Source organism: Ipomoea triloba, chromosome 13 (genome assembly GCF_003576645.1).
Source record: "Ipomoea triloba cultivar NCNSP0323 chromosome 13, ASM357664v1".
Lineage (NCBI taxonomy): Eukaryota > Viridiplantae > Streptophyta > Magnoliopsida > Solanales > Convolvulaceae > Ipomoea > Ipomoea triloba.
Genome location: NC_044928.1, coordinates 19,104,007 through 19,116,689, shown reverse-complemented (window position 1 = coordinate 19,116,689; position 12,683 = coordinate 19,104,007). Strand labels below are relative to the sequence as shown.

General features: G+C 34.9%; 1 protein-coding gene across 1 annotated transcript; it reads left to right on the top strand.

The window, feature by feature from the left end:
* The first annotated feature begins 4,925 nt into the window (after positions 1–4,925).
* LOC116001312 (F-box/FBD/LRR-repeat protein At1g13570-like) lies at positions 4,926–6,635 on the top strand. The gene is made up of 4 exons (XM_031241198.1): positions 4,926–5,417; positions 5,501–5,725; positions 5,820–6,014; positions 6,184–6,635. The coding sequence occupies exons 1-4, from the start codon at positions 4,926–4,928 to the stop codon at positions 6,523–6,525; spliced, it is 1,254 nt and encodes a 417-aa protein (XP_031097058.1). The 3' UTR covers positions 6,526–6,635.
* The last annotated feature ends 6,048 nt before the right edge of the window (positions 6,636–12,683 follow it).

Here is a 12,683-nt window from a genome sequence, read left to right as displayed (position 1 = left end):
TCCGGGATTCCGCCTAACTTTATTTTAGATAAGACATTTACTTCCGAGTTCTCAACTCTCGGAACGTGGTCAATCTCATAAGCTCGGAACTCCCATAGGAATCTCTCAGTCACTTCTTTGTACCGCCTCAGCCTCTTTAGTCTCATAAGATCCTTTCACCTGTCCAACTACCAGACGTTAGTCGGTTCGAATGCGGAGTTTTTCGACACCCAGAGCCTTAGCCACTTGCAGTTCGCCAAGGACGACTTCATATTCGGCTTCATTGTTGGAGATCTTAAACTGGTACTCCAAAGCGTAATACAGTCGGAAACCCTCTAGGGTAGTTAGCATTACTCCCCCTCCATGGTGTTTTTGGCTCTAAGCTCCATCAACATAAATTTCCCACATCTTTCCGGCTCAGGAATGGTCGTAGAGTCGTCCTTTGATTCTTGGGTTGTACATTTGACTATAAAGTCAGCCAGCACTTGAGCCTTGTCGTGGCTGATATTCAATGCCATACTGAGTAAGCTCCACGACCCACTTGACTAACCGACTGGAAAATGTCGGATTTCTGAGCACCCCGGCTAGGGGTTGATCTGTCAATACTTGGATAGGATGAGCTTGGAAATAGGGGACCAATTTCCTTGTTGTGATCACCAACGCATATACCACTTTTTCAAGTGGCAAATAGCGAACTTCAGCGGCCTTCAAGGCCCTGCTAACATAGTATATTGGATGCTGACTCTTATCTTCTTCCTGGACGAGTACCGAGCTAACAGCCTACTGAGAGGCTGCTAAATAGAGAAACAGAGTCTCACCCTCCACTGGCTTAAACAGAAGAGGAGGGGAGAGCATGTACTTCTGGAGGCCCTCGAAGGCAGTTTGACATCCCTCCGTCCAAACGAATCCCTCTCTGGTTTTCAAGGTATCTAAGAAAGGAAGGGATCGGTCGGCTGACTTAGAGAGGAATCGGCTCAAAGCTGCCAACCGACCTGTGAGGCGCTGCACTCTTTAACAGTCTTAGGTGGCTGCATGTCAATAACAACCCTAACTTTTTCAGGGTTTGGCTCAATTCCCCGCTGAGTTACATGGTAGCCTAGAAATTTTCCTCCTTGGACTGCAAAGGCACACTTCTTTGCTTTCAATCTCAAATTATGCTCTTCCATGACCCGGAAGCTAGTAGCTAGGTCGTCTACGTGGCTATCTTCCCTCAGGCTCTTTACCAACATGTCGTCCACATAGGCAGCCATAGACTTTCCCAATAAGTCCTTGAACAGTCGAGACACCATCCTAGTATACGTCGCTCCCGAGTTTTTCAGACCGAAGGGCATAACTCGGTAACAATACACCCCATTCGGGGTTACAAAGATGATCTTTTGTTCATCAGCCGCATGCATAAAAATTTGGTGATATCCTCGGAAGGCATCCATGAAGCTTAACAAAGCACAATCGGCCGTCTCATTTAGCATCGGATCGAACCTAGGAAGAGGGAACTGATCCTTAGGACAAGCCTTGTTTAAGTCGGTATAATAAACACACATCCTCCAAGCAGGTTGCTTCAAGAAGAGTACCACATTGGCCAACCACTTGGGATATTTGACCTCTCGAATGTGCCCAGCAACCAACAACGCATCGATTTCTTCTTTACAAACTCTCTACGGCCCGTCGAGAGATGTCTTTTCTTCTGAACGACAGGTCGGTAAGTCGGATCTACAACTAACCGATGAGTAATTATAGATCGGTCTACTCCCGACATATCTTTAGGTCCCCATACAAAGATAGCTCTGTATTTTCTCAAAACCTGCACGACCGATTCTTTGACGACCTCTGGCAAACCCTTCCCAATCCTCGCCTGTCTTTCATGGTGGGTCGGGTCAATCTCAACCTCATCTAGCTTGAGAGCCGGCTCAAGTCGCTCTAACATTTGCTCCGCCATATCTTCCTTCTTAGTGATAATATGAACCCGAAAGTCTGACTTTCCCATCTTGCGACAAGATTGCAAATAGTAATCAACCTTCTGATCAGTCCGTCCGACCCCAACTCCATTGGGCGTTCGGAACTTCATGCACAGGTGCTGTAAAGAGATTAAATCTCCCAAATCTTCTAGACACGGCCTCCCCAAAATCACATTGTGAGAGCACTCTAACTAGACGACCACAAACTCCATCTCCATAGTCTTAACATTCGGGTATGTGCTTAACTCGACCAATAGCCTTACAAAGCCTTCCGCCTCTATTGAGTTGCCTGCGAATCACGCCAAGGGAGTCTTGACTGGCATGAGAGCATCTCTCGCCAATCCAATAAATAGTTTGGTTGCCTTATTAAATTGTTTATTCGGTTCATAACTAGGTATTCCGTAAGTTCTTTTAGACTTAATGAGTTTTAACCGTTTGAATAAGTATCTTAAGTACATGAATGGTCAAAGCACGTGACTTACCCTGGAAGCCATACGGAGTAGTCACATAGCAGTTAGAACGAACCCTTATGGCCTGTTTGGTTGGATGTAGTTTGGCGGGAATTGAAATTTATTGAATTGCAATTCAGTGAATTCCCAAACTACAGTGTTTGGTTGGAGGGAATTGCAATTCTGCAGAATTGCAATTCCCTCCAAATGATAAATTGCAATTCATGGGGTACCCCCCATGAATTGCAATTCAGTGGAGAGATGGCGCAATTTGTTGGTGTAAAGACAATTTTGCCCCTCCTCCTATATCCTTTGTCTTTTTTTTTTTTAATTTGAAAGAATTATTATTATTATTATTATTATTATTATTATTATTATTATTATTATTATTTTGAAAGAACTATTATTATTATTATTATTTTGAAAGAATTATTATTATTATTATTATTATTATTATTATTATTTGAACGAATTATTATTATTATTATTTTGAAATTATTATTATGATTATTATTACTACTACTACTACTATTACTACAAATCTACTAAAGCATAAGGGCATTTTAGTCATTTTGTCGCTTCTTACCTTTCAATTCCATGTACTCCTATTTCTGCATACCAAACACTGTAATTTCAATTCCTACTTTATTCATTGAATTGCAATTCCACCGAATTATAATTCTTTTCCCCCCTAATTCCCTCCTTCCAACCAAACACCCTGTTAATGGTTGGCATGTTAAACTAAAATGCAGAACTAGTATTCGTAATGGATTCATGTTCCTAGAATTTATCTTCATGCCGGTTATCTCGTATCGTTGTTATTTGATTTCAAGTTGTTTTTAAGTTATCTTATTAGTTGATCTCGTTTTATCTCATTTTGATTACTTTAATTCATTTAGAGTATATTTTATTTGATAAGTAAATTGTATATTATCAATTCCCTTTGGGTTAAACCATTACTTTTGCACACTATTACTACAGTGATTTGTGCACTTGAGAGGACTAATTAAAATTGTCCATCAAAATACAAACAAAAAATATTAATATTATAATCACCTAAATCATTCTCAATAATGCAAAAATATAATTATATTGAAATATTGAGTCTTGTTTTAAATAACAAAAAGAAGACTAATTAAACGAGAAAAAAAGAAAGAAAGAAAAAAAATAACTTAAATTTGTTTTTTAAAAAAATGCAGGAAAATGATTTTCAATGTTTATGTTAAAGTTTATATTGTATTTTTTAATACACTATAATATACTTGTAGTATATTTTTAACAATTGTGCCAACTCTGATTGGATGCGGTTCGAACCTAAGATATTTCTTATATAAATTAATGAGCAAGTTAAGAATCATAAATAGTTAACGGAATATGTCGTTACTATAGTTAATACTAACGGAACGCGAGGTATTTAAAAGAATAAAATAATATAATAGATGGGTTTTTAATACACTCTAAAACAGAACTTTGTTCAGGTGAGAACGGGTAGCCCATGAGAGAGCTAAGAACCACTCAGCGCCGTTCACGTGTCCAAATCTAATGGATCAGAAACACTAATTTAAAAAAAAAAAGACATGGTGACATTTTCGTAAATAATTGAACATCGAAGTGTGAGTATACTGTGTTAAAAATGTAAGTAACAATTTCATATAGTGCACCTAAGTCCAAGTAAAATGTACACTGAACTTCAATATTAAGTGTACCTAACATTTTCGCACTGAGGCTTGAACCCACTCCACATTTTCATTAGTTATACCAAAGTTTAAGGGCCTTGTAACATAGCACTGAGGCTTGAACCCACTCCTCTCCATGTGGGAGTATAAACTGGGTGTCACGACCACAAGATCTTTGACAATTTTAACTGAAGATTATTTGTGATAAAAGATAAAAGTCGAGATAAATATTTTGATCGAATGGAGAGTAAATGACTAAAATTGCCAATAGTAAAATAGCCATTTGTGATATTTACTCTAATTTATAGAACTACCCCTTAACAATTAAAATTAAAATTCAACCCTCAAATCCTTAAAAATCTAAATTCTAAAATCCCTAAATCCCTAGCGACCAGATGAACGACTGAGCGATTCCGCCAATCACTCCGACGACGCTACGAATTTGGGTAAGTCTTCTTCGTTGAAATCTATGGAACGCTGCCTCCCTCCCTCACTCCATCGTCGATTTTCTTTCTACGTACGGCGTACGCAGAACTGCAGAAGAGCTGCCATTTTCTTTCTCTGTTTATTCCCACTCCTTAACTTTCCTTTTTAAATTTTATCTATTAATTTCCTGATGAGAGATGTGGCGTAGTGTAGGAATGTTGAAGTTGCATCTTTCAATAATTTGAGTTTGGGTGCAATGTGCATTAGCTAGTTGGATGAATCCACATTGTTGAAAGGTCGAGTCAATCGAGTTGATAACATCTAAGTGTTCTCTGCTTTATAAATTATATTTTGCAGATTAAATTAGTGGTTATAGAACTATGTTCTGATTTCTTTGTTTTTCATTTTGTGTTTGTTAGAGCGAGTTATCTGGATTATATATGGCAGGAAAAGACAGAATTAGTGAACTCCCCGTGAATATACTTGACAATATTTTGGGACTTTTGCCCATTCAAGAAGCTGCTAGAACTGCGATTTTATCTTCCAGAACCTGGTTTAGTCTGACAAAGCTCAACTTCGGTTGTAATTTCTTTGATTACCTATGTCTTAAATATTCCAATGTTGAAGGTGGGAGGTCGGAATCTCCTATTTTTGATGTAATCAACAAAATTCTCATGCGGCACAATGGACCTATTCACAAAATTGTCTTCGATTTCTCTGAAGAACTATTGGAATTCCCTTTCTTTGAGGAATTTGAATTCAAGGATAGAGTTAATTTGTTGTCGTACAACTTGAATCAGTGGTTTCTTCTTCTCACCCAGAATGGTGTTGAAGAAATTGTCATTGTTTGTCATATAGATAAAGACGCAAGATGCAGGGTGCCGAATTGCATATTTTCTTGCCCAACACTGAAGAGATTGGATCTTTATAATGTCTCTGTTGAACTAATAAATGCATATTGTGTACTTCCGAATGTTAGATCACTTTGTCTTCATTGTGTTGACTTTAAGCCTAGAACTTGTTCAGATTATGTTGTTTATCTTCCTATGTAGAGGATATCTCATTTCTCTATTGCGATAAGATATTTTATTTTAACATTGTTGCACCAAAACTTGGTAGTTTGGAAATCATCCTGCCCGAGTGTTGTGATTATTTCGAAGAATTTGGTCTTTTGCCGCCTAACTTAGACTTCAGATCTATATCAAGTCTTAATTTGGAATGTTCCACTTGTTGCTTTGAGGTAAATTGGACTGACAACTGTTTTTTTGTTTGCTTCTGTTTTTATAAAATATTTTTTAGGAACTGATCTATTTGTCTTTCTCTTGATTTCCAAGGTGTTTATTGAAGAACTTAATAGAGTAGGACAACTGTTTGCACTAAACGTTGAACGCCTCATGCTATGTATATCAAGTGATGATAGCTGTTTGCCAGATAATATAAATAATTCTGCATTCATACGTCTGCTGCGAGCATGCCCAAAATTATGCGAACTTGATCTAAGTGATCAACTTGATATATGTGTTCTAAAGGTAATCTTCATTTATATATATATATATATATATATATATATATATATATATATAGGATCAACTGTTCCATAAAATTCTGATTGATTCCATTATTGTTGCATTTCTTAATGCAAATTTGCTATGTAAATTATGAACTGATTGCTTATTTATGTTTATGTTCTGTTATTAGTTTTTAAAGTTAAATCCAAAGGATTTTGTGCTTATGGAAGAACTCAGCAGTGTGGCTCGAACACAGAAAATGCTTCGCACTTTGAAGTTTACCCATTTTAATGGGTTGAGGTCTGAAATGCAGTGTATTAAGACTTTCCTTGCTTGCTTTCCCGGAATTGAGAAGGTTGTCATCGTTCGAGGTTGGATTCCCTCCATCGTTCGAGGTTGGATTCCCTCTTATGAAGAATCCTCTGATGAAGAATTTGAAATTATGCAGGAACTTCTACGTTTCCCTTGTGCCTCTACAAAAGCAGAAATTTGTTACAAATCTAAATTTTATGATGTTTCCTTAGTACGTTAGTTCTGCATTGTATAATGGTTTGTGAGATTGCTTATTAGGTTTGAATGTACTATGACAACTGTAGTTGGGTTTAAGGTGTATTAATTGTTTGCTCCCGGTATTATATTAAGTGTAGAGTATAAAAAAAATAAATAAATAAAAATAAAAAAAAAGTGTAGAGTAAAATAAGGGACAAAACACCGGCAAATTATTGTGTGGACCATTATCCATATAGTGCTGTGTGGACCATAACAACAAGTACATTTTTAATATATTAAATGTATATTATTTATGTACTTAATGTACATTATATAATATAATGTGCATTCAGTGCATAAATAATGTACATCCCCTAAATACAATGTATATTTTTAATATATTAAAAGTATATTATTTTTTTTATTTTTAAAAAAAAAAGTATATTATATTTATATTGAAGGTACATTATTTGATAGTATGGTCCATATAGTTATTGTACACATGGTCCATAATAGTTATGGTACACACAATAATGATAGCAAAGCACCATATATTTTTGGTAATTAATTACATTCTTTTGCATTGAACTCCACGAAAGTTTTGTATTAAATTTAAAAAAGAAAGTTTAAATATACTACGTAATTGTTTTCTAGAAAGCCTTACCTTCTTTTTTTTTTTTTTTTTTTTTTTTGAAAATAGAAAGCCTTACCTAAGTAGTTTGTATACTATGCATTCCACCATTTTTATTTTGCTGAAAAAAAAAAGCTAAATATATTTTGTGATAATTATATTGAAAGCTTAAAAACTTTGTGAAAAATATATGACAATTGCACCAAATTATGCATAAATATTATCTTAAAATCTCTAAAATTTAACAAATTAATATCAAACATTTATAGTTTGTAATAATTATAATTTCCGACAAAGTACAATTTAAATCTAACTCGAATTTCCTGAGTTTTTGCACAAAAATACAACATAAAATTATTTTTTTAAAATATAATGGAAGGAAATGTTTACTTTATACAAGAAAAAAAATTATAAATTAAACTCTTGAAAGGAACATTTGACAAAATAAAATCATATTTAAATATTATGTCAAAAATTAATCCTTAAATGAAGATGATTGAATTATTTTAGTGTTATATACTATAATAAAATAATAATTGGATATAATTGTATTTGTTATGTTTTTTTTTTTTATCTTTTAAAAATAGGAACACAAATCTATTACAAAGTTATTTCTTATAAAATATTACTCGTGGCAAGAATGTAAGAATTGAACCTTCACTCAGTGGGTCGCAAATAATACTGTGGATCATGGTCCAAAACGGTGCCGTTTCTTTTAATGAAAAGAAATGGCACCCATCTGCGACGTTATGTGTAAAGTAACTCTATTTGTGAATGCACTTTAAATTTGACCAATACAGAAAATTACCAAATTACCACTGTATTTTTTAGTCATTGTTATATATATATATATATATATATATATAAAGGGGTTCGGGTGAGATAAAAACCATTGGTGAGAAGTGAGATAGAATCTCAGTCATAGATCCAAAAAAAAAATTCACCACCTACGAACTTCAACAATGTGCACTGTAAGACATAACAATGTGCATTGGAAGAAGGGAAAATATGCACTAGAAGGCAAAAAATGCGCACTGGAGGCACCAAGATGTGAAACAATTATTGAAAAATTAAATTTAATATAAGATCTTCAACAAAAATCATAAACGACCATAAATAATAAACAAACAAACAATATTCAACTCAAATTAGTAATTAGTTATCAAGATTAATTGATCTTTTAAAAAAAGTTCGTCATCTACAATTTAAAAAAAAAAAAGCTCTAGAAGGCACAACAATATGCACTATATGGCATAAAAATGTGCACTGCAAGAATGAACAATGTGCACTGTATGGCACAACAATGTGTTTTGGTAGAAAGAACAATGTGCACTGAATGGCATAAAAATGTGCACTGTATGACATAACAATGTGCACTGTATGACATAACAATATGCACTGGAAGAAGGAACAATGTGCACTGTATGACATAACAATGTGGACTGGAAGTAGAAACAATGTGCACTGTATGACATAACAATATGCACTGGAAGAAGGAACAATGTGCACTGTATGAAATAAAAATGTGCACTGGAAGGCAAAAAAAATTAATTTACACAAAATTACAATAATGCCACCGCGTTTTTACCCTTGATCTAGACTCAATCTACGGATATAATTTCATCATATTTCTCACCTAAGACAATTGTTTCACATGATCATTTATATATATAAAAGGGAAAAGTGTCAAATTGGTCCCCTAAGTCAAACGGATAGTGCAATTGGATCTCGTAACTATAAAAAATTCTAATTGAACCCCTTAAACCTGCTAAAATGTTCAATTGGATCCAAATTTACCTTATTAGCTAGTTAGTGCAACACGGAGCTGACACGTGTCCCTCTTTAAAGATTTTAATTTTTAGTGATTTTTTTACTTTTTGTTTTAATAAAAATTTTCTTTTCTTATTTAGAAGTTTTTTAGTAAATTTTTTTTTTTTTATTATTAAACAGCCACCGGTCATGGCCGTTTGAGAGCCATGGCTGTCTTCAGATCTGGACCTCAAATTTGAGGTCCAGATTTGAACCATCTGAAGCGAGGAAAGGTGGCCATAGCCGCCGCCTTCACTTTCTCCCTTGAGAGTCCTGTTCGCCGCCGGCCGTCAAGCTCCTTTGCAAGATCATCGAGTTTAGGATTGCTAAGTATACTTCTTTGGGGAGAATCAGAATTAATTTGGTAGGATGAACTTACTAGATGATTCTATAACTTTGAAACAATAAAGATGAAGAAGAAATTGAAGTTAGAAAATTTCCATGGTTGTAGATTATAGAGGAATGACGTAGAGGCAGAAATAAGCTGTATTCTTCTAATATTAATTTTTATTTTTAATAAATAATTAATTAATTTAAAAAAAAAAAGACGTGTCAAGCTTAGAAAGAGTTAACCTGCTAATCAGGTAAATTTGGATCCAATTGAATATTTTAGCAGGTTTAAGGGATTTAATTGGAGCTTTTTATAGTTAGGGGATCCAATTGCACTATCCGTTTGACTTAGCGGACTAATTTGACACTTTTCACTATATAAAATCATATGAGAACAAGTGTGTAGTATTTTTTTTTTTTTTTTGTTTTTTAAATTTGTTTGTTGTCCACGTATTGCAATTCTGATAAACAGAATTGCAAATTAAGCAATTCTGCGGTAAGAATTGCAAAGGCTCCTTTTTTCCTGTTATATTATTACTAGTATTTACACCCGTGCGATGCACGGAATGAGTTTGTTATAATATATTAAGAATATTTGAATGGATATACAATTATTTAAATTATAACATCAAATATTATATAGTGCAAGTGAAGATATGAGTTGAGTCATTTATGTTTGTTGATGTTACCATTGCTTGAATTCGAGTAAATAATTGCTCAAATTAATAGCTAATGTGTAGATGTAGGCATGCGGTGTTGTAATTTTAGAGATTTTATATATCATTGTTAGGAATTTTTAGAAATTGACTCAATGTGCTCGTTCTCTGGCAACTTAGTTATAGTAATGAATTGCTATCCTAATTCATTTGTATAGATGATATATTTTTTGTCTAGATATATAGCAACTTTATCATTTTGAAAAAAAAAAAACATAATATTATCGATTATATTTACACATTATTGAAAACCTCTTTGTAGACGACATTGGAAGTCGCAACACAATCTTGTCCATCCTCGTCTACCGCTAACACCTTCAGGCCATTAGGATGACTGACTCGGGAGAAAGCCACATACAATTGACAGTGACTAAAGACCGATTTTTTTTAGCAATAACCCAACGTGAGTTAGTGTTTGGCATTGGCTTTTGTTTATAGTCATGGCATATGCAAGCATCAACGGGAATTGTTTACGCTGGAACTTGAAGGGCAATCTCGTATCAGAAGGACTAAGAGACATTCGGGGGATAAGAACTTTGGTCCCTTCATGTGTCCCATTAACTATTCTTGTTTCGACAATGTGATCTGCCAATCTTGTGATAATGAGCCGCGTTCCGTTACAAAGACCAAGAGAGTGGTCTATGTTCTGCAATAACATAACAGGTGCACCAACCTTTAATGTCAATGAATGATTAGGAAGACCCTATAATCTCAAACTATTTAAGAATTCAGGAGTGTGCACTTCTGATAGATTTTCACCGCCTGATTCTGCCTTACACAAAGAGTCACAACTTAAATATGTTTGTCCTTCTGCAGTATTCATGTCGCACATGTACTGATTAATTTGATCAACGACATCTAAAGTCGGCGAGAGGATCGCTCGGCCTTCTAGCTGCGACTCATCAAGCATGCCATATCTCGAGCTTGGGAATGTGCTCTCAACTATAGTTGCTATGGGATCGTGTCCACACTTCAACAAAAACTTTGCCGGAATATCGATATCAGATGAACCATTGTTTACAACCCCTGCAATCCCATCTCCGATGTCTGCAATCCATTTTGAAAACCAATCAACTGTATGTCTATCTTCCTCTGAAGCTAAGGTCCGTAGTCTCAAGTTCTTGGTCAGCCTTAATACCTTGCAATTTGTCCACAGGTATGAAGAATTAATAGTTGCTCCGACAACTTCTGGTCTTGTTGCTTTCGGAATAACAGGTAGGATCTGTCTAAAATCGCCGCCCAAAACTATTGTCTTTCCACCAAAAGTCTTTTCAGCACTACCTGGTATGGTGAACCTCAATATGTCCCTCATGGTTTTGTCCAAAGCCTCAAAACAGTATTTGTGCGTCATCGGTGCTTCATCCCATATTATCAATTTACTCCTTATTATTAGCTCAGCAAGGTCACTACCTTGCGATATATTGCACGTGGAATCTTCGTTCAAAGAAAGTGGTATAGCAAATCTGGAATGCACCGTTCTGCCTCCCGGCAACAACAAAGATGCTATTCCACTGGAAGCAACATTTAGAACAATATCACTGCGGCTCCTTATCTTTAATGATAATGTTCTCCACACGAACCTCTTGCCTGTTCCTCCGTAACCATACACAGAATAATCCACCTCCATTTGAATCAATATCATTCATCACAGAGTCGTAAACATTCTTTTGTTCATCGGTCAATTGTGTTATCAATGTCTCATGCTCTGTCTTCAAAGATTCCTTGTCATACGCCAACTCTTCGGCTATCAACATGTTTTCACTCAAACCCATGCTACTTTCGTCTAGAATTAGCATTTCCAGAAAGTCTTTAAGGCTTTTTCCCCACGAAGATAGCAAATTCTCTAACTCCATCAGAGCAACCTGTTTTTTTTATCTGAATCCGATAACATCAACTCTTAAAAGGCAAAAAAATAAAAGAAACAAAAACAAATAACAAATTAGTTTATTTATAAATAATGAAAAGCAAATAACAAAGTCGAATAAATAGATTGGAACTCGATATATCTGGATTTTGCAAGATACGTCGACGTTGAACCTGTGCATCCTCGGCAAGAAATTCCCAAACGGCATTCCAAACTACTTCTGGCTTACTGAGTGAACTTGAAGTGAGAAGCGTAACAAATAACCTTCGCAAAGCATACGCGGATGCCCAGTAACTCGAATCAATAATGTCATCAATGTACTCCTTGTCATCATCTAATAATCTATATTCATAACACGCATACCTAAAAGAATTATAAATGACTCCTTCAACAGTGCAAATATCTTCATGGCTAAAAGGTCCGCGTACCAAATTTAAAAGACATCTAAGATAGTATAACTCTCCACACCCTGGCGAAACATAGAACAATCGTCATATGGAGGATCTTAAACCGACTTCATGACAGAAATGAGACATTGTACTACCGAGTAAGTTTGGTTACATATGGTGGTTGTAAATAGTAAGCAGTTATCAAATTAATGTCACCTTACAATTGCTTCATTTTCTTCTTTTTTTTAGGATTTTTTGTTTTAAGATTATTGTACTTTTAATATTATTTTATTGTTTTAATTTTTTTAATATACAATATTTTGGGCGGGAAATAGGATTTCGTTTTGGAGGATTTTGTTTTTATAAGTATTATAACAATGTACTAATCCTAATGTATAACAATGTTTTGATGTTATAGGATTTCGTGTTTTAATATTATTGTACTTTTAATATTATTTTATT

What these genes read in the sequence shown, in the direction of transcription:
- LOC116001312 (XM_031241198.1), top strand. Translation starts at nt 4,926, where the DNA reads ATGGCAGGAAAAGACAGAATTAGTGAACTCCCCGTGAATATACTTGAC. An exon ending in GTTCCACTTGTTGCTTTGAG is followed by an intron (nt 5,726 to 5,819) that starts GTAAATTGGACT and finishes TTGATTTCCAAG; the next exon opens with GTGTTTATTGAAGAACTTAA. An exon ending in TTGATATATGTGTTCTAAAG is followed by an intron (nt 6,015 to 6,183) that starts GTAATCTTCATT and finishes TTCTGTTATTAG; the next exon opens with TTTTTAAAGTTAAATCCAAA.